A 22,594-nucleotide genomic window follows, 5' to 3' on the forward strand; every position below is an offset into this window, starting at 1 on the left:
CAGGACTTGCAACAATGCCGAGAACTCTGAGCCCAGAAAGCCATGGAGGAACTGTTTCATTTCTTCTCTCCCTGGCCAGACTCTACCCACTCTCCCCCTGTCTTCCCCACTGCATGACTCATGAAAGGCAGTCTGCTTTTGCATTTTCACTGATTGCTCTCTGCTCAGTGCCTAGCTAGCAACCAAAGAGATGGTGAAGGAGCGCTGGATGTGAACACAGCTACAGATGTAGGCAGGAAGTGGGGTAGGGACTGTGCACAGCCACGACTGTGGCCAGACCAGCGGTTGTAGAAAGTGCCTGATACTATAAATGTTGGGCCTCCCAACAGTGGCTGAGTGGTAGAGAATCTACCTGCCAGTGTAGGAGGCAAGGGTTCGATCTCTGATCTGGGAAGATCCCCCGGAGAAAGAAATGGCAACCCACTCTAGTAATTTTGCTTGGACAGGGGAGCCTGGTGGGCTACAGTCCTTTGGGTTGCAAAGAGTTGGACACAACTTAGTGACTGAACTGTAAATGTTGCCAAGAGCCATCTCGGTGTGAGTGAACTTAATTCTGGGTCAGGCCTGTCACCACAAAGGCCATCGCCTTCCTGAGCAGCTTTGCTGCATCGCAGTCAGATGGTAATGACTTAAGTCAGGGATCTGCACCTTCCAGGAGACCAGTGTTCCTGTCCGGGATAGGTACGGCTGTGGCAAGGACTGTCTGATTCTCATTCCACTTAGGCTGCCACAGGTCAGCTATTGCACTCTCAGCCTTAAATGCTTCTCCTGACTCAGACAATTGCCCCGATGCAGGGATTGGACCCCTGCTTCAGTTCCCTCACCTACCGAGGGTAGGTCCAGTCCTAGTAACACTCCTGTTTTTTCCTCCTAGTTCCTTTGTCCTACCGAGTTTTGCATGGTTCTGTATATTCTTTTACGCTGGTCAGGTACTCCTGTCCACTCTTAGCTGCTGTTCTGCATGCATCTCTGTGTCTGAAGGTGTATTCCTGATGTATCCCTGGAGAGAGAGGTACTACACGTCTGCCTATTCCTCTACCTTCTTGTTCCTAAGTCAGGCATCTGAATCTCCCAGGAGGTCAAGATGCACTTTGGGGGTCTCTCCCAGAGACACTGGTTCTTGGTGCCCCAGGCTGAGTCTGCAAAGTCCAGTTTAAATCAACCAGCTTTGGGAACCTTAGCCCCTTGCTGTTGTCATTCAAAGTTTTTTTTTAGCTTTTTATTTTGAAAGAATTTTAAGACAACAAAAAGTTTCAAAAGTAAGCTCAAAGAGTTGCCTTCTGTCCTTCGCCCAGCTCCCCTCAGTGTTAACACCCTGCGCACTGTAGGACAATGTGTCAAAGAGTTGACTGTTAACTCAGCTGCAGTCTTGACTCAGATTTCGCCGGTGTCCCACCAATGCATGCCCTTTTCTGGTCCATGACCCTACTTCGAGCCCCATGTTGGGCTGTCATCGTGTCTTCTCAATCTCCTCTGCTCTGTGGCAGACATTCATGACCTTGACACTTTCGGAAAGTACCGACCAGTTATTTTGTAGAAAGCTGTCAATTTGGGGAACCTTGCTTTTAATGGACAGGATTTTATGTGAAAAAAAGATGGAGGGCAAAAGTAAGGAAATTAACCTAAAAGGTTAAATAATTGACATTGACCAAAAACAAAAAAAAACAAAAACAAAACCCAAACCCACAAAAATCCCACAGAATGTCTAGCACGGAATTACTAAGAATGACACACAGCTTCTGGTATTTAAATCCAAAGGGGCAGGACTGGACCCATAATTTTTCTCCCTCAGCAGACAGGTCCCTCCAGGAACAAGGGCTGCATAAACGAACAGCTCTGATAGCAGCTGGGCCAGTTACTTCCCAATGCCAAAACGAAAACACATAGGACATCTTCAAGCTCTGATGTGAGTCCCTGTCATCTTGCACATGCTATTCTCAGGATACTCATCAGAACAGTCTTTAGGATCTTAGGGATTACAAACAACAACAACTACTTATTTCCAGATCGCTTGGCATTATATGACAAAAAATGAAAAAAAAAAAAAAATCTGTCAGTGATCCAAAGAGCACACGTGTGGCTTTCTGTCACATGGGAGTAAAACTCGGTCCGTTTGCCATCAGAATGAAAAATTGTCGGCGCGTGGGCTGCCAGGCTTGTCAGGGCCCAGCTGTCCAGGGTGGGCTGTGGTTGGAACGTCTTGGTCCGAATCCTTCTCTCCCACCCTCCGTGGGGCCAGGGTCTCTGTCTCTCCGTGCCACTGTTGCTCATTCCCTGGCCTCATCTCATAGGGTTTCCACAAAATTGGGATGAAATAATCCATGGTAATGCTCAGGAAACGGCAACCACCATCATTCTTCTCAGATTCAACTTAACAGAGTCACCTGGGAGCACTTTGGAGGATTAAACAAGTTTTTTTCAACTCAAGGGTGGAGGGGGAAGAAAAGAGAAAACAAACTTAGGATTTTTCCATGAGCCCCAGACCCCCCTGTGCTGCATGCTGACAGTAGAGGTGCCCCGGGTCGGATCCCAGGGCTGGCGTTCTGGGAGCTGTCACAAGTGCCTGGGGTGTCAAGTGGCTGCTGGTGCCAGCAGAGTGACCCAGGCCGTCTATGGAAGGGCTGCGGGGCAGACAAAGATAAACATTTCCACGGTCTGTTCTGTTAAGCAGCTGCGGGGAGGGGAGGCAATTGCATGTGACAAGCCGGGGAGCTCCGAGGCAGCCAGAGTGTTCAAGCAGGGAGCAGGAGGGGGGGCAATGGAAAGGGGCCCAGATGTTATCTTATCAGATAGAAGCCAGCCCCTCCAGCCCCCCACCTTCTTCCTCGCTCACCAGCACTTGAGATGTACTATTTGAGAATGCCCTGTTTGATGGGAGGCTAGTTTCTGCTGTGTGAGTCCCATATTCTGCTGATCCCCTCCTTCTCATACATCCCCAGCCCTTCTTTGCTTTCTGGAAACTTGCTGCGTGAGAGTCACCCCCTGTGCCGGCAGGGTCTGCTGCCCTGTGCCCCTCCCCTCACTCCACGTCCCCATCAGCTCCGGGACTCCTTGAGATGACACTTGGCTCGAGGTGGAGGCTCCTGTAACCCCTGTTGAATGAATGAGTTAACTGATGAGCAGGTAGACAGACACTGTAAGGGCCCTTTCCGTGTAGGACTTGAATTGGGGTACCAAGCTGATTTCAATTACCTGCATTACACATCTGCTTTCCACTGGTAAGGTGAATTAACTTTGAGTTTTTAGCAAAGTGTTCGAATTCTTAAGGTCCTCTTCAGGGTTAATATATTTCTGGGAGAATTTATCTGAATTGTCAGGAAGGCCTATAGAAATTAGGATTCCATAAATGGGGCAAATTTTCTTTGCATCCCTACCTTTCAGGGACTCATCTGGCAAGCAGAGGGACCTTTACTTACACTGGCTTTTCGCCGCAGCAGAGAAAAGCCTGGCCGGAGGGGTCTCGGGGTCTACAGCATTAAAATGTGGGAGTAGACCATGAGGCCGAGGGCAGCAAGGCTAGGACAGCATCATTGAGCTTTGTTCTGTTCTCTGGCCTGCTCCCGGATCAGCTAGCCCGAGGCCCATATCTGTTAGGAGAGTATAGCCTGTTCTATAAGGTGCCAGGGTCCTTACTCAAATATTTACATGAACTGAGCACTCTAGTTATAGGGCTAGCATGTGAACAGATCTAAGAGAGGCATCTTTCAATGCCCACCAGCTCATGTGGTCATTGGGCCAAGCGTGTAATCCACAAGGGTGCAGAGCTGTGCAGAGCAGTGGTCACTAGCCCGTGCCACCTCCTGTTGCCAAGGAAATGTGAGATGCCCTCCTAGTGCAGCATGGACTTCTTCAGGCAGAAGCTTGTATCTTGGATAAGAGGTCTCAGCCGTCCTTGTCAAGAATGAGAAATAGTTCATCTTGTTTTCTGCCACTAAAATTATCTTTCTTTAACAAACCCTTGAAGGAGTGTTTAAAGAACATAAAGGGTATTACAAACTAGTATTTTTATTGCTGCCCCATAGAACAAATTCCATTACTCAGTTACATGCAATCTGCCTCCAGCCAAGGCTCCAGAGCCAAGCATTTTGTCTGGATGAGTTAGATACTCAGTCTGGAGCCCAGGACGTCTGGGCTTGGGGGAGGGTGAGCTGGTGCAGGAGCAGCTGTGGCCAGGGGGCTTTGGGGCCCTGCTGGGCTTGGAAATGCAGTAGTGCGGTGGCCTGATCTGAGGGTACCCTCACTGCGAAACTTTGTGCTGCTATTAAAAACCCTAAGTGTATCCATTCTTTGAGTTAAAGAGCTGAGCAAAAAGTAGGTTCTCCATGAAGTATCTGTTGACTGACTGATGGATTAGGTGTTGGCCCCTATCCAAAGTAAGACTTCCTTGGTGGCTCAGATGGTAAAGAATCTGCTTGCAGTTCAGGAGACCCAGGTTCAATCCCTGGGTGGGGAAGGTTCCCCTGGAGAAGGGAATGGTTATGCACTCCAGTATTCTTGCCTGGAGAATCCCATGGACAGAGGAGCCTGGTGGGCTACAGTTTACAGGGTTGCAAAGAGTTGGACATAACTTAGCGACTAACACTTTCCTGTCCAAAGTGCTCATTCCTGGGAAAGAAAAAAGTGTTCATTAGTAGATATTAGCCACTGTCCTACCAGAGACCTGACTCTTTCAGGCCTTTTGTCCATGGGCTAAGTGGCCAGGGAGGCATGGATACAGGAGTTGTCTACAGACACTCGAGATGGCGACCTCGCCTCTGTAGAGGTCTCAGAGGACATAGGCTCCCTTGTCATGGAGGGAATGTGGGGAATTAGATCTGGCAAGGAAAGTGGGAAAACAATAAGGGTGAGCTTAGCTTTCTCTGCATTCTGATCAAAGGCCTTCCCTGGTGATCTCAGGGGCTCTAGCTGATTGATGATTTAGAGTGGATGGTAGATCTATGACACATCACTTCTGAAAATAGAACAGATACCCCAAACTCTGTATGACTTCCATACAGAGAAGGCCAAATACAACTTATCAATTCAGGAAAATGTAATTAGGAAACCTTTCAAATGAAAAGACCAGTCTTGGAAGGGCCAGCTGCCTCATCCTTCAGCCTTATCCAGCCTCTATTTTGACATTGAAACTGATCACACTAAACAATGGAAAACCCATAATGTCAGGCAAACGTAAGCCAATTCTCAGTCAGTTAAATATGAGTGTTCCTCTGACCACCAGTTGTAAACCTCAGGGTGGGAGGTCACTGGTCCTTCTTGAGCCCCGTGTGTGTCTCACAGAGAACATCCACCAAGTCCACTCAGAGGTTTGGCTGTTTGCTCCTTGGCATCGAGTCCACAAGGAGTCAGTGGTTCTTCTCTGTAGAGGCTCTTTGAGGAGTTGAGACTAAGACCACGGCACCTGTGGGGGACTCATCCTGATGACCCCCCCTGTGCCGGGTTCTGTTACCACCTTGCTCTGGGGCCTCTGCAGAGGTACGTCTCTGCAGATTTGCGGGATCCTCTCACCTCATTTGCATCACTGGAACGTGTGTTTTCCTATACTCTGGAATTCCTTAACAGCTCTGATCTGCTCCTTGTGCTGGGAAAGGCTGCACTCTCAGCATGTCACCTGCGTTTTGTAGTTCGCACCCTTTCTCAGACACCTCATCAGGGCGGGCCTATCCCCACTCCACTCCCCATACGCAGTCCCCTCTCTGCCTGACTCTCCAGGGCGGTGCCTGGGTCATCTCCAGGGCAGCCTCTGGCAGCCCCTAGATTTTTTTTCCTGCCCTGAAAACAGCCAGTCAGCCGGGGCTCTTCAGCAGGGGTAGGGTCGGGCTGGGGGTCGTGAGCGCTGTGGCTCCTTGGGGAAGGGGCCTGGCTGCTAACACTGCCCTCTCTTCTCGCCCCTTCGTCTCTGGCCCCGGCAGTGCGCAGGACCCTGAAGAGCGGCCTGACTCCGGAAGAAGCGCGGGCCCTGGGCCTGGTGGGCACCTCGGAGCTGCAGCTGTGACCCCCATGGTGCCCTCAGAAGCGTGTCTGCGCCGAGTGCGAGCTCCTGCTGGGGGGGAGCCCCTCCGGTGGGAGGTGCGGAGACTCTAACGCCTGAAGCTTCTGAAGGGGGGGCGCGCATGTCTCGGTGTCACCGCCCGGCTTGTGACTCGGATCCCGACGTCCCCTTCCTGTACTTTCTTCATCGTGTCCGCTGTGTGTCTCTTCTTTCCTTGACACCTGGCTTAGTAGTTCCAAAGCGTGACACCTTTTCTGTGCCAGGAGCAGCCCCTTTGCAGGAGCAGATCACTTCACAGTTACCGTGGTCATGAGGCAGTTTGGTTAGGTTCACAGACCGGGTCCCTCCACAACACCAAAACATGCAGATGTCAACTCCAAAAAAGAAAGCACAGATTGTTTACTGGTTGTGGATTTTAGATGTACTATTAATAAATGTTTATATAAATTCATAAATGTACACCCTGTTTCAAATACTAAATAAACAAAGTTTAATGCCGTAACTGGAAACCTTTATTCTCCTGCATTGAACCTTTAATAGCTCCATAGGCTCGGCTCCTTCTGGATCCACAAAACCTCTTCTCAGGTTCATGAGAAGGACCCTGACTCCGTATGGCCTCCAAGCCCTTTGGATTTCCTTTTATTTGTTAATTGAGTGAGAAACGCTGACGTGTGCTCTTTGTAACTCCAGATTAATTCGGCATGGTCTTCCTGGCAGTACAGGTCAGCAATAACCTCCCATGTATCACCTTACCTGTATGCTGTGTTTTTGCTCCTTTGTGATGCTGAAGCAAAAACTAGAGTAGCGTTTAAAAAATCTGAATTCTGCAACTCACTCACTGGCCTCTAATGTAAAAATTCATTTTCTCAAAGAATTTACTAAGTCACCAAAAGAAAAATGAAAAGTTGAAGCTTTGTCTGCGGAGACATTCAGAATGAGAAGTACTGTCCTTGGTGCTCAGGCGCAGCCATCAGAAGCTCAGGTGTCTAGAGGGGAAGATGCTGTGAGGGGCTGTCAACCACAGAGCCACTCTGAGGGGCTCCACAGAGACCCTCAGCCCCTCACAGGGTGCATGGCTCCCTCTGAAGAACCTCCATCTCCGGAAACAGGGGACAGTTAACAATTGCCGTTGCTCAGTCATGTCCGACTCTTTGCGACCCCAAGAACTGTAGCCCACCAGGCTCCTCTGTCCATGAGATTCTCTAGGCAAGAATAGTGGATTGGCCATTTCCTTTTCCAGGGGATCTTCCCAACACAGGAATCAAACCCAGGTCTCTCACACTGCAGGCGGATTCTTTACCATCTGAGCCACCAGGGAAGCCCAGTATTCAAGGGGGTGGTGTCAAAAGATGGTCAGGTCACCAATTCTACCAGTGTCTCACTTCCAGAACCTCTGTGATCCTGTGTTCCTGAATCTGGGCAGGTGTCCTGTAGAGACAGGATGCAGTCATGTGGTCTGAAGAGCTAAGATAATATATTCACCCCATTGGCCTTTGTGATTTTGACAACCCACCCCACCCCCTGCAACCTTCTGCCTCTTCACTCTATGGGAGACAGGGAGCTCTTCAAACAGGCATTTGTCAAATAATACGTGAGTACCCCAGAGAGCCAAGAACCTGCAAGAGTTAAGTCTGTGTATTCCAGACAGCTGAGTTTATTTAATCACTTTATTGAAAAAGGTGCATAGGGTATTAATGTTTATTTCCTTATGATTCTAAATAACGTGTATTATATTCTACATGTGGTTTAGTGGTTTGTCAAGCCTCAGCCTGGAATATGAACATTGAATTTCTGTATCACTGGGGATCATGATGGGCAAAGAAAAGGTAGATGAATTTTTTTTCCATGCATTTAATGAACAAATATTTTGATGCCCTTCTAGGAGTCCCTGGTGTTCTGCTGAGAGTTACTGCTGTAGAATAAAAGGTCACATTTGGAAAGAAGTGACTGAATAAATCTAATGTTAATTTTATTTTAGGGATTAAAATATTCTCAGAGGGAGCAAACTAAGTCAGCTAATTTCTTGGTTACAGCTAGGTAAAGAAGGCCTCTTTTTACTGGGAATTGGTTTAGTAGTTTTTAGTGAATCGGAGTGATTTTCTTCTGTAGTTCATTTCCTCTCTCCTTGTTGCCATTCATTCTGTCTGCCTCTATTGGTGTTTTAAATTCAAGAAGTTAAATATTTCTTAAAGACTTTTGAGAAGCATTAAAGTGAATAGTACTTTGCAGTGTGAGATGTCGCTAATTGTGCTGGTCATCACTATAAGTATTCTTGTGCCTATTTCTTAATCTGGGTTGAAATTACAAAACTGCTGGTAAAGAAAGGCAAATACTTTTTTTAAAAAGATACCTGTGTTTTAGTTTCTTTGGAGTCTTGAGGGTTTTTTTTTTTTTCTACTTAAAAATAAACTTACTGAGAGAGTTTAGGGTGGAGGGGAGGGTGCACAATGATATACCATGCTTATAGATGGGAAGAATACTATTAAAATAACTACGCTGTTACACTCAGGCAATCTACAGATTCAGTGCAATCCCTATCAAAATACCAATAGTGTGTTTCACAGTAGTAGAACAAATAATTCTAAAATTTTATGGAAACACAAATGATACTGAATAGCCAAAATGATCACGAGAAAGAACAAAGTTAGAGGCATCATAGTCCCTGATTTCAAACTATACTGCAAAGCTACAGTCATCGACAGTATGGAACCAGTAAAAAACAGACACATAGATCAATGGAACAGAATAGACAGCCCACAAATGAACTCACACTTATATTGTCAGTCTGTGACAAAGGAGGCAAGAATATATAATGGGGAAGATATAGCCTCATAAACAGTGTTGGAAAAATGGACAGCTACATGCAAAAGAGTCAACCTGGCCTGCTGTCACACCATACACAGAAGGAAACTCAAAATGGGTTAAAGACTTAGACATAAGGCCTGAAACCACAAAGCTTCTAGAAGAAAACATAGGCGGTGTGCTCTTTGACATATAGCTCTTAGCTATATATATATATATATATATATATTGCTCAGGCAAAGGAAACAAAAAATAAACAAATGAGACTACATGAAATTCAAAAGCTTTTGCACATTGAGAGAAACTATACACAAAATGAAATGACCACTTACAGCATGGGAGAAGACATTTGCAAACAATGTATCTGATGAGGGGTTAATATCCAAAATATGGAAGAACGTCTACAACTCAATGCAAGGAAAAAAAAAACCTGATTATGAATAGGCATTTTTCCAAAGAAAACAAACAGATGGCCAACAGGCATCTGAAAAGATGCTCAACATCATTAATCACCAGAGAACTGCGAATCAAAGCTACAGTGAAATATCTGTTAGAATGGTTCTTATAAAATATAAGACAACAAATAACAAGTGTTGGGGAATATGTGGAAAAGGGAAACCTTGTTGGTGGGGATGCACATTGGTATAGCTTCTGTGGAAAATAGGATATGGGCTCCTCAAAAAAATTAAAAATAGAACTGATATGATCTAGTGATTCCACTCCCGGGCACTCATCTGAAGAAAGCAAAGACACTAATCAGAAAAGATATGTGCACCCCTATATTTATTGTAGCATTAGTTATAATAGCCCAAATTGGAAGCAACCTAAGTGCCCATCAATAGATGAAGGAACAGAAAAGATGCGATATCTATGTGCACACACACTGAGTGGTGTGTGTGTCATAAAGAGATGAAACCTTGCCATTGTGACAACAGGGATGGAACTAGAGAGTATTATGGTAAGTAAAATTAGAGAATGACAAAAACTGTATGATTTTACTTATGTATGGAATCTAAAAATGAAAACAAACGTAATAAAACACATTCACAGATACAGAGGAAACAGGTGGTTGCTTGAGGGGAGGGTTGGAAGGAGAGAAATAAGAGAGGGAAATTAAGAGGTACGAACTTCCAGTTATAAAATAAATGTCACAGCTATGAAATGTACAGAGTGGGAAGTATAGTCAATAATTGCATAATAGTTTTTTACAGTGACATATGGTAACTAGACTTATCATGGTGATATTTTGAAATGTATAGAAACATTGAATGGCTATATTGTATACTAGGAACTAACGCGAAGTTCAATTATACTTAAACTCTAGGAGAAAGAGGTCAGATTTGTGGTTACCACAGGCAGCAGGTGGGGGGAGGAGCAATTGGAGGAAGGCCTTCAAAAGGTACAAAGTTTCAGTTATAAGTAAATGCTAGGGGTGTAATGTACATGATAAATATGATTAACAGTGCTGTATGTTATATATAAGGTTGTTTAGAGAGTAAATCCTAGACATTCTTATCACAGAAATACTTTTTCCTGTTTCTTTAATTTTGCATCTACATGAAATGGGTGTTGATTAAACTTACTGTGTAATCATTTCATGATGTATGTAAGTCAAATCATTGGACTGTATACCTTAAACATATACGGGGCTATATGTCAATTATATCTCAGTAAAACTGGAAGAAAAGATACTCCACCGAGGACGAGCACAGCACGTTACAGATATGGCATGAATCCACCAGGAGGTAAGTGGACACCTTCTGTCCCTGTGTGAGCAGCAGGCTTCTTGGACTGTGATAGGTCCCCGCAGCACCTGGACTGTCCACTTGGCCCAGCTAAACAGAGGCCCAGGCTTTTGCGCTATCAGAAAAAATTCCAGAAAGCTCATTTCCCTTCAGAGACTCCTTGCCCCTTGACAGCTTCTGCCCAGCGGGGCTTTCAACACTGCTCTGCTTTGTGGGAGGGGGTTCCGCTGGGTGACAGTCAGGTACTTCTGGGCAGGGCAGTGGGCTAAGAAACAGAAACAGTCATCCTTCCCCAAAAATGTCTGAATCAAGTACCCAGTGGAATAATTGTATTTTTGTAAACCCCAAGTTTCAAGTAAGAATCTGAAAGGTAGCTGTACAGGAAGAGATGGCTGCCTGGGGAAGCTTTTGGAGCTGCTGTATCCAGCCCCTGAGAAATAAGATGTTCTTTTTTTTTTTAATTTTACTTTATTTTACTTTACAATACTGTATTGGTTTTGCCATACATCAACATGAATCTGTCACGGGTGTACACGTGTTCCCAATCCTGAATCCCCCTCCCACCTCCCTCCCCATACCATCTCTCTGGGTCATCCCAGTGCACCAGCCCCAAGCATCCAGTATCATGCTGGTTGAGGTCGTTTTGACTGGAGCTCAACACACATCTGAGTGGTAGACCTGGCTACAGAATTAGAGCAATTCAGTCAACATCAGAGAGCTTCCTGGCTCAGATTAGCTATGAGATTGGAAGTGGCAATCCCACTTCTGACAAGACACATCTTTGGGCTTCCCTTGTGGCTCAGATGGTAAAGAATCCACCTGCAATGCAGGAGACTCAGGTTCAATCCCTGGGTTGGGAAGATCTCTTGGAGAAGGGAATGGCAACCCACTTTCATGGACCAGAAGATACTACTGGTGGGCTCATAGTCCCTGAGGTTGCAAAGAGTTGGACATCACTGAGTGGCTAACACAACACACTTATCCCCAGTATAAACCATCCTCAGAAGTGCAGTCTCATAGAGGAAAATGGGTTCTAATCCAGCAGCCCATCAGCAGGTGGTATGAAAAAAAGCTTGTCTATTTCTCTGTGGAAGAAAAACTTGTCCTGAAACTTGTGAAGGTTATGAAAATTTAAACAACTTGCTAAATTAACATTAGAAAATAGGACATCACCTTTGGGTGAAAGTAAACTTAACAAGCTTGTGTTTATAGAAAAATGTTGAAGGTGATTTCCCATTTTTTCAGTGGCCAAAATCATGCTTTGTGAAGATGATAATTAAGGCCTCAGCAGTCTGTTTAGAATCACATGTTTAAAGGAAAATGGCGTTTCTCATTAAGTGATTCAGTAAGCATATATTCTATCAATAAAATCCCAACCCTCTGTCTCAAACCTGGGTGGACACAGTCCCAAGCCCCCTGTGGGAGCAGGTATGCCTCAGAAGCCCCCAGATATTGAAACACAAGACCCTCAAGTGCAGTCTAGAGCTCTGTCTCGCCCAAGGGGTGGCCTCACTTAAAAATAACACAAGTATTGAGTTGGGAACTGGAGCCTTGGCAAGAGTAAGCTGTTTCTTCAGAGGCTTTACTTCACTGCTCTGTCTTGAGGGATGAGGTCTCTCCCTCTGTTGGCCTGGAACTGTCCTGAGGACTGTTTGGGTTCCTGCTCTGGTGGATCTCCAAGATACTCTTTCTGTCATGAGAAAAGGAGGTGACTGATCCCCAGAGGAAAAGTCGGTGATCTGAGAAGTGTCACTTCTCGAGTGGTTACTTGTGAGCTCAGGAGCGTGTTCTCAGTCGGGCCCACCTGCTCCCTGGGAGGGCCGAAGAGATGAAGTGCTTTAAGATGCAGCTTGAACATCTTTTACTATTAAAAAAAAAAAAAAAGACGCAGGGAATCTGCTCCTTCACCTCCCTCAGCTTTCCACGCTGGAGACACTGTAGAGCCGTAGAGGCTGAGCTCCTTTGGGGCCTTTGTCTACAATGTAGGGGAAAGCCCAGAACCCACACAGGCCGCTCTGCAGCCAGGACAGCGGGCCTCTTTTCCAAGGTACGCAGTGACATGCTGACTCATTAAAGGATGCTGTATCTTAGAAAAGTATCTGAAGTTGAGTAAATGGCCCTGTTCTTTGTTGAATATGGTGGTGGTGGTGGTTTAATTGCCAAGTTGTGTCCGACTCTTGCGATGCCATGGACTATAGTCCATCAGGCTCCTCTGTCCATGGGATTCTCCAGGCAAGAATACTGGAATAGGTTGCCATTTGATCTTCCGAACCAAGGGGTCAAACCCGCATCCCCTGCACTGCAAGCAGATTCTTTACCACTGAGCCACCAGGGAAACTCTTTGTTGAATATAGCATGTTACAAAAGGGCTTTGCAGCAGTTATTCTGAGAACTTGTGAAAATAAGCCATGCATAGTCCAAGACAGGGCTGCCCAATAGAACATTCTGATGATGATGGAAACGTTCTATATCTGCCCTATTCAAATAGACATACATGATTACAGAACACTTGAAATGTGACAAGAGCAGAATTTTGAATTTTAAGTTTAATGGCTATCTGTGGCTAGTCACGACTGTACTGGACATCACAGGTCTGAGAGGACACATCTTGTTATGTGCTTGTTGCTGTTTATTCATTCTACTTAAAGATTTTCATGTGAAATTGTGTATAAAATTGCTTTGGGGTGCTGTTCATCAAGACCTTAAGAACAGTGTTTAAGAAGCTATGTCCATTGCCTGCCTATATTGTATTCTGAGCCTTGTGGGTCCCTGTCCTTGGTGGAGAATTCTGTGATTGATGTTCACTGCCATCCATCAAATACACACTCTTCTCTCCCAACACATCCCACCTAGATGACATACCATCTCCTCGGCAGAGTCCACATCAGGGCTGTGTGTGCGACCCAGAGATATATGCCATGGCTGAGCACACATCTCCAAGAGCCAAATCCACCCTGTAATAAAGCTTTACAAAGCACCGTTTCAGGTCTTGCATTGTTTTCACCATGGTCCTCACTATTGCATTCAGGCCTGCTCTCGATATTATCTATGTGAGATGAATTGTTTGGCTGTTGCTAAGTGCTGCATTTACCAGAGTGCGTACTGGTCAAGGCTCAGGTGTTGGGTGCTGTAGGAAATGTAAGGATGTGTAACCACAAAGATCCCACTTCTGAAACCACAAGGGACACTGATAAACAAGAGGCAGGCTGGGAGATGTGGTTCAGATGCCAAGACATGGGCATTTAAGCAGCAGATTTCACTATGACAGAGTCTTCTGAAAGAGGTGGTCTCTGAGCTAGATGAGGATGTCCTGCCTCTAAAATACAGCAGTGGTTGCATTTTGAGAGTTTAAATGAATATTTAAGCATTTCCACAGCTTTTTATTTTTTCTCATTATTGGGTGATCTGTTTCTGTTGGTCTATCCTGGATGTTAAGTATGTGGCAGCTCCTAATTCAGCACAAAATTGTGAATTAATTGATTTTAAGTGTAATCTACTACTGTTTCACATGGCTCCACACTAAGCAGCATGGCTTGCAGTGGTAACCCTCTGTCTCAACAACCACTGAGGATGCAGAGGAGACAAGGCAAGACGATCACGGTAATGGAGCAAAGTGCTCCCCCGGAGTGGGCTCTCCCTGCGGACTCAGCTTCTCCGATGCTCTGAGGCGGAGGCGGACTGGAGCTGGACTTGGGGAGGAAGACGTGAGGCAGCTGGCCAGCACCACAGGTAGGAAACCACAGGTGTAAAGTCACAGAAGGGGGAACCACACTGGTGTTTTGGAAGGAAAGTGAGTGGGGCAGTAGGCAGAGCCTGGGTCATGTACAAAGCTAACGGCTAGAAAGATTACAGTCATGTTACAAGGGAGGAAGGGACCAGCCTTTAAGTTCTCACTTGCGTACTTAATCTTCACAATAACTCCATAATGAAGGCTGATGTGTTAACCAGAGAATGCTTGGTGGCAAAGACAGAATCCAGTCTGGGTTGGCTTAAGCCAAAGAAGGAAATTCATCATAGCATCCCAGTTTCAATTGGTCCTTACCCAGTGTCGTCAACTCCAGTCAAGGAGGCGGAGTTAACTACAGAAATGCGGCTACTGGGGACACTGTACATACGTGTCTACTGAACAGAAAAGTTAATATTGTAATCCCTAGAGCAACCGCTAAAACAGAATGCAAAGAAGTATAACTTAAAAACCAACAGCTAAGTTAAAAATGGAATTATTTAAAAATTAAAGGAGTAAAGAACAGGTATAGATAAAATATGATAGATCATAGGTTGGTCGTTGTTGAAACCAGGTGATGGATAGATGGGGATTCATTATACTATTCTATCTTTGTAAATGTTTAAAACTCTCCATGATAAAAAGTTTTAAAAATGGATGTATTTCAAACAGAAACTAAAAGGTCCCTTGGTTCTTCTGTTCCAATCATTGTGTATGCTTCACTGGACTGAAAATATTTTGATTTCTCCATGCAATGAAAGCAAAACCACCCAGACCCGTTAAATAGAAAGTTTGACAGCCTGTGAACATTTGTCATCATTGTGGCTGATTTAAGGTCCTGATGCTTGGAATCTTTCCTCACAATTTTGATTTTGGAGGTCTGGAGGAGACCTGGGCATCTTGTTTTCTGCACCCAACCTCAGCAACACTGATGCATGTCCACATTTGGGGAGGGCAGCTCCAAGAGTTGTCCTGTGGGTTCCCCTCTGCAAGCTGCGCCTTGTCGTGCCGGCCTTGGCCTGGGCGCCTCCCTGCTTCAGGGTGTGAGCAGCACGACCACGTGGACTTCATGCACAATCTGAGCCGCATCGGTGTGTCGTGAGGCATCCTGCTTTCATTCTCATTCTGCGGCTCCAGCACAGACTCTCTCCTGGGCGATTGATTTATACAAGTGTCTGCTGCTGCTGCTGCTGCCGCTAAGTTATTTCAGTCGTGTCCGACTCTGTGCGACCCCAGAGATGGCTCCCTGGGATTCTCCAGGCAAGAACACTGGAGTGGGTTGCCATTTCCTTCTCCAAAGCATGAAAGTGAAAAGTGAAAGTGAAGTCGCTCAGTCGTGTCCGACTCCTAGAGACCCCATGGACTGCAGCCCACCAGGCTCCTCTGTCCATGGGATTTGCCACGCAAGAGTACTGGAGTCAGGTGCCATTGCCTTCTCTGATACAAGTGCCTAATGCCATTTTAATTGCTTTAGTTTAAAAACACTGTCATCCTGGTGAGCTTTTCCCCCTTAATCCTCTTAACCTGTTGTCTGGAGTCTTTAACCAGGGGTGCTCCCTTCCTCCTTCACCAGGGCCAGCTTCACGTGCGTGTGATCTGCACAGTCATGCAAGGCCCCCGCTCTCAGAAGGTCTTACTTTGGTTTAATGTTCTCCTGCCACTGCCTTGAAATTCCTAGTTTTGTCTCTGAACTTGTGTAAGTCAAGGTATGGTGAGACAAAGGTGTGTACGCGTGAGCAGGGGGAATACGTGCAGTGTGTTAGTCCCCTGTTCTTACCACCTCTTTCACTTACAGCCTTTGTGATTCTCATGAGAACAGAATTCCAACGGGCCTACATACATGAAGGGAGGCAGAGTTTAAGGCAAGCTTGTCATGTCTACAGCTGAGAAAGTGAGGACACGAGGCCCCAGAGGTCGTGCTTTCTATCTGAACCAGATTTCTTTCAAATACACAGAGGCGGAGATGGCGTTCTAAGAAGCATGCGTGACTGTGGAACCCATACCTTTCCCTTCCTACTCATGTTCCGTTCCTGTAGTAGCCAACCACTCACACTGAAACGAGGACACAGAAGAAAAGGAAAACCGAGCGCAGCTCCTAATTTCTCTTTCAGTCCTTCCTTACTCCCTGGTAAGTTGAGAGAGACTGTGTACGTATCAAAAAGTGAAATAATGGTTGAGCTAGTTTTGTGTGTTGTCTCCACTGTTTTGGTAAGAATGAGACATATATACATACAACAGATATGAAATAATTGTGTGATTTTGCTGACTCTGAATATGAATTAAATTCTCTTATAGTGGTATTTAAAACTGTAATAGCCCAAAAGTAGACAGATGAATGATAAAATTGTAATAATTTAACACTTTAATTTTTCCTGGAATAGCATCGAGTATCAAACAAAAAAATCTGTAACAAGTTGTGAGAAGAAAGGGAAAACATTTTAGTGCTTTTCATGGTACTGTCTACTGGCTTTTGGAGAAAAGGCCCCACATCCCAATTCTGCACTGGGCTCTGTATAGGTAGCCAGCCCTGCTCTTTACTGCTCTGCTCCTCCTGAGACAGCCCTCAAACCTTTCCGCGGTGGAACCCGCTTCTGTCCACAAGCCCTCTGAGGACTCCAGCTGACTGTCGCTGGTGTCAAGGGCACCGTGGCTTTGGTGGCTCCTCTGCTGCTTCGTTTGTGAAATCCAGAATTGGGCCAGGACTGATGCAGAAAAAATTCAGGGGCTCTGAAAGCACTAGAGGATGCAAACCTACCACAGTGGCAGACAACACAACTTCTCAGTCCCCTTCTAGCCTTGACTTCGGGAAGCAGCCAAATGCTGAGCTCTCTCCTCTGGCACTGGCTGGTTCTCCCTCTGATGAGTTCTGGAAGAAAAGTACTTGCGGAAGACTAAACCTCAGTTATTATCCTTGACACCTGGGTTCCTCTCTACCCTCTTCTGCCACTCCATGAACTGCTGAGCAGTTGTGAGTAGGCAGAGCAGGTGGAAACTCCTGTCAATAGCAACTGATTTCATCAAAATTCTTCATGAAGAATCCTGGCAAAGCAATGCTTGGGAGGTTTTGTTTTCATGGTACAGTAGAATCACTTCTTAAAAAAAAAAAACAATGTGAGAAAGATAATTTTGGCAAATGTGCAAATATCACGTCAAAAAACTGGAAACAAGAAACTATAGAAAACTGATGAAGATGAAAAACTTTATAGAAAATTAAAAATGAGCAAAGCAAGATTTGCTTATGGGGAAGGATATAAAAAACATAAAAATGTATCTTCAGGATTTTACATGGAACATTATAACCCATCAGATTGTGAGAGTGTTCAATATTCTCTAACAAAAATGAACTGATCTGAGTAAAGGTAATGCAAAAATATTCTAATGTAGTGCTACCTACCCAACAGAACTTTCTGCAATGATAGAAATGTTTCATCATCTCTGTGGTGTCTAATATAGAATCCATTAGCCACACAAATATTCCAATGTGGCTAATAAAACTGAGGAACTGAATTTTTAATATGGTTTAAATTTAGCTGCTTTAAAAGTGGCTACCAATTAAACAGCATAGTTCTAATGCCTCCTAGGTCAAAACCAGTGGTTTCTTTGGAGAACCTCTATAATTACTGCTGAGGGGTTGGGGGTTGGGGTAGAAAGAGAAGAAAGCTCTTAACAGATCTACTTAGTCACTTACATAAAACCTTACATTCCTCAAATCTCCTAGGAGCAGCAGATGGCGCAACCTGCTGTAATGGGTATGTGGAAGGATTCTTGGGGAGACCTGAGTATGACCTTCCAATTCCTGGCTCAGGCCAATGGGAGTAAAAGGCCTAGTATTCTGTCATTCAGACAGGGAGAGGAATCGCTTCTCAGCCTTTCGGCTGAGATCAAGTGCAGACGGAGAGAGGACTGTGGTTCCACACACAGACTCTGAGGCTGGGTCATGCCCAGGGCATCTGTGCATGGACATCACCACTGTGGGGCAGGTGGGGAGGCGGAGGGGGCTGCTCATTTCCGGACAGGGTTTCCAGACCCAGAGGAGGATTTAGAGGTGGAAGCAGGACCTGAGGGCCCTTTCTGGCTGCCTGCAGGCTGAACAGGCCCTTTCTTTTTGGGGATTATGGTCTTGTTCTTGCTCTTGAACACTTTGGTAGGATCCAGCTTGTTCACAAAGGAGTCGGTCTCTTCAGTGAGGAGGTTTGTGTTGTAGGTGATGGGTTTATACATGTTGAACCATTGCTGTAAGGCAGAGTTGGGAGAGATGGTCACAATTCAAAGGAGACAAGCATGTGCTCATGTTCTTTAGTGGCGATATAGGGGTAGAGAGCTGGGGAGATGAGGCAGAGAGTAAAAGTTTTCATGAAAACTGCCTCTAAAATCTATCAGCACTTCCTTTGGGTAAAAAGGAAGACACACAATGCTTTATGGGGTCTTTTAACCTTTAAATAGAGCGGGATGAGGATGAAGAATCTGAGTAACTGTGCTTCCTTCTAATGTAGTGAGCCCTGAGCCTGGGATGCTAGGTCCCCAAGGCACAGGGCATAGTGTCCTGACTGTTCTGCCCTCACACCAGCCTCTGCCCCTCGGGTGGACTGGGTAGCATCCTTCCCATGGGGAAAGAGCAGACCAAGACCAGAGCCGGCTCTGCTGAGGGGAGCCGCCTGCTCTCTTCCCTGCAGGCTTTCCGGGCAGCTGAAGGCAAAGGGCATCGACACTTACTGGTGTTCATTGATAATAACCACCCACTGTGTTGCCTGGATGATGTCATCACCATGTGCCATTTGAGTGAGTGAGGTCCCCTTGATGAATACATACAGGGAACTGAGCCCCTCATTTTTCGCCACCCGGTCAAAAGTTCTCGACACACCTGGTGTTCTCAAAGAAGGCAGTCTATCAGCATTATCTGAAATTTGTATGTTTAAAATGGTACCTAGATCTATAGTATAAATGAGGCACATCCATATTTTGAAATACTGCATATCAATGAAAGAGACAGCTCTTTATATATGGACAGGGAATGAGCTCCAGTGTGCAATTAAGTGAAAAGGTGCAGAACAATGTGAACAGTGTATCACACTTGTGACTTAGAGAAAACGAACCCCAAACTGTATGCGTGTGTGGTTTCTATCCAACAACATAGCTCAGTGAGGGCACAAGAGAAACCAACAGCGGCTGCTGGTGGGGAAGTGGGTGGATGAGGAGCCAGAGAATAAGAAATTGATTGTTCTCTGTTCTTGTGTGTGCATGTACTGTGAATCCAAAACAAGCCATCAAACCTAAGCCCTGCCCCTGCCCCAATTCATTAGAAATTAAAACCCCCCAGATGAGTCTGAGGACTAGCCAAGGCTGGGGACCACTTAACTAGATTAGTATAAAGTGCTGTTGTCCACCTGAATTGGAAGGAACTACTTTGCTTATTGAAAATGCAGGTTCCTGGGCTCTACCCAGATCTGCAGAATCAGATGAGGAAGTTAGGACTCTGCAATTTAGGCATCTCCTCAGAAGACTGTAATACGTTTTGCAGTTTGAGATGACAGGGAGTCCTTCCTTACCTTGGCCTGAGGGCTAATGCCATAGCTGGTGAAGGCGTACTGCCACTGGGGCAGGCCCAGGTGAGTGATGAGCAGGCGGTAATAGGCAGTAAATGTGTCTGTGAGAAAATGCCAGTATAACGCTCTGTCCAGGAACCAGATCTCAGTGTCCTGTGCTAATCCTGAAACAGTAGACAGAAGACATAAAGGAAGGGATGGCTTAACACTTTTCCTTTTATCTATAAAGTCAACATCTACTCATGGTCAAAACAAATGTCAACAGTAGAAGGAATGTAAAAGTTGCCAGTTTTCCCTTCTAGCCTCCCAGCTCCATTCTCCAGTGGCTTCTTTGGTATTCTTTTACGAGCTCTTGATCGGTCAGCCAACTGACCTATCGCTGGGCCCTGGCCATCCGTGCACTCAGGCTGCCTAAGCAGCGCTGCTTTCCTGTGTGGACACGATGCTTCCCCTCCCCCAGCAGCTACAGGCTGTGGGCTCAGCCTTCCTGATGGAGAGACACTCCGAGCAGCCCTGGCTTTCTCAGGAGGTCTGGCAGGAATTAGCAGAAACCACCCCTCTCCTGGGACTCCTGCCTGTGCAGTGCTGTGCTGGCTGAGCAGAAGCATTACTGTACCAGCTCCTGCCTCTCACTTGCTTCTGACCATCCATCCTTACCACTGTGGAGGTCTCTCCTAGCTCATCTCCTCATCTCATCTCCTCATCTCATCTCCTCTCTACTGGCTGTGACATCTCCCTAAAGGGCATCCGTCCTCCAGTAACTCCCTCTTCTAGTTCTACTCGTGGTCACACTTTCACTTGAACCCTGCCGTATTTGTGCTAAATGACCTTGAGTCCCCCCGTACTTCCACAGAATGTCCGAACTCCTTCACCTGGCTTTCAAAACTCAGCATGAAGGGCTTCTGGCATCATCTCCCCTCATCCACAAGATGAACCAAGTGGCCGGTGAACTAAAATTACCTGTCATTCCCCCCAGATAAGTTGCACTGTCCCATGGCATGGCTTTTACCCATCTCTTTGCATGGATGCCCCCTTTTGCCCCACCCTCATCACCCATATCTCATTCTGACCCATATTTCGGGATGCAGCCCAAAGGCTGCTTCACAAAGACCCCTCCAGCGGGAGACGGTCTCCTCTTCCCCCGGAGGTAAATCCTGGTGTGTCTTCTCACCCCCCAGGCAGAGAGGTACCTGAAGAGGGCTGGACCTTGTCCACCCCTGGGACTGAGCTGCTGTCCAGTGGTGGCCACTGCACAGGAGGCCATAGCCTTTTCCTCTTAGACTGAGGTCTAGGAATTCAGGTTTTTATTAGTTAGACACCCTTCACAAAAAAGTATAAGACAATGCTTTTCCTGGATGCTTTTCTAACACGTGAACTAGCTAGAGGAGTTATAAACAGAGTAACTATTTCTTTTACTTTTTATTCACTTACTATCCTAATCTTATTACTCTGCAGTAACTAACAAATGACAGTACCTTAAAAAGACTCCAGTAATGGGCCTGGAGAGGGGATGGCTTAGAGAGGCCCTAACGGGCTTTCTCTTGGCATCTACCTGAGTCCCTGCAGCATCTCAGGAGGTCAGGGAGGAGCGTGTCTTCTGTGTGATGGCTGGAGGGCAAGGTCAGCCAAGGCCATTCCCAAGCTACAGAACTGCGCCTGCCATGATCCTTACCTGGTTTCCCTCTTTTGTAGACAAGGCAAACCTTCCCATTCCCGTTGCAAGGATCCAACTCAAATATCACACTGCGAGAATCAAAGTGAGGCTTCTCTTGCTGGTTCTCACTGGCTGCAAATCCAGAAGTTAGTGGTAATGTTTAAACACACTCAGCTCAAACACACTTACTCATCCAGCTTTGCTAGGATGAAAAAAACAGAGGGGAAAAAAAGCCTTATCTCAAACATATCCTTAACCATCATTTTCGAATGTGGACCAAATGTGTTGTCCGCTCTAAACGCCCTGGGTCTTGTTCTCGGTCTGAGCCTTCTGTCAGGGCTCCGCTGTTACAATAGACAGCGTCACGGAATCTGGGGGAAGGTGGCGTGATGACACCAAAGTGAACTTCCCGGGACGCGTGAAGTCAGAGCAATCACAACAATTTCTTCTTCCCCAGATAACTGCTTTCCCCTCGTTTATAGCACTTTATGATCTTTTGATTAGAATCCTGCTTCTTATGTCTAAAGGGTATATTTGCGATTATGACCCTATTAAAGTATTTTGTGTCTGTGCCTTTTGTCAATTATCGACTATACAACATTTGGCAAATTATGCAATGTCTGAGTTCCTTAGATTACTTAGTTTTAAGCAGTGATAAGTCGGACACGACTGAGTGACTGAACTGAACTGAATGTGTACCTAATAGAGTTTTCGTGAAGACTGTCAGGAATTTTATATAAAGCCCATACTCAATAAATATTAGTTACTGTCATTAATTAATAACAGATTTAGTTAAGGACATGAGTCCTAGGGTGGCTCAGAAGGTAAAGAATCTGCCTGCAATGCTGGAGACCCAGGTTCAATTCCTAGGTTGGGAAGATCCCCTGGAGGAGGAAATGGTAACCCACTCCAGTACTCTTGCCTGGAGAATCCCATGAACAGAGGACCTTGCTGGGCTACAGGCCATGGGGTCGGAGAGAGCTGGACACGACTGAGTGACCAAGCACACATAAGCATAATATAATTGTGTGTGTGTGCGCTCAGTTGTCTCTGACTCTCTGTGACCCTATCGACTATAGCCCCCCAAGGTTCTCTGTCCCTGGGATTCTCCAGACAAGAGTACTGGAGTGGGTTGCC

At 45.9% G+C, this 22,594-nt stretch overlaps 2 protein-coding genes across 4 annotated transcripts in view; one reads left to right on the forward strand and one right to left on the reverse strand.

The window, feature by feature from the left end:
* Positions 1-6,492, forward strand: part of FHOD3 (formin homology 2 domain containing 3) — a 527,184-nt gene extending 520,692 nt beyond the window's left edge. Inside the window, exon 25 of one of the 2 annotated variants that reach the window (XM_040264875.1) lies at positions 5,910-6,492. In XM_040264875.1, coding sequence (XP_040120809.1) covers positions 5,910-5,992 — 83 coding nt within the window. In that variant the 3' untranslated portion in view covers positions 5,993-6,492. The remainder of the gene's footprint in view (positions 1-5,909) is intronic. The other variant, XM_040264876.1, reaches the window with a different exon arrangement.
* Positions 6,493-14,983: 8,491 nt separating this feature from the next.
* TPGS2 (tubulin polyglutamylase complex subunit 2) overlaps positions 14,984-22,594 on the reverse strand; it is a 66,518-nt gene continuing 58,907 nt past the window's right edge. For both annotated transcript variants that reach the window (XM_040264879.1, XM_040264878.1), the window contains 3 exons: positions 21,476-21,589; positions 19,807-19,967; positions 14,984-18,493 (listed from right to left, as the gene is read on the reverse strand). In XM_040264879.1, coding sequence (XP_040120813.1) covers positions 18,263-18,493; positions 19,807-19,967; positions 21,476-21,589 — 506 coding nt within the window. In that variant the 3' untranslated portion in view covers positions 14,984-18,262. The remainder of the gene's footprint in view (positions 18,494-19,806; positions 19,968-21,475; positions 21,590-22,594) is intronic.

Source organism: Oryx dammah, unplaced genomic scaffold (assembly GCF_014754425.2).
Source record: "Oryx dammah isolate SB20612 unplaced genomic scaffold, SCBI_Odam_1.1 HiC_scaffold_22, whole genome shotgun sequence".
NCBI lineage: Eukaryota > Metazoa > Chordata > Mammalia > Artiodactyla > Bovidae > Oryx > Oryx dammah.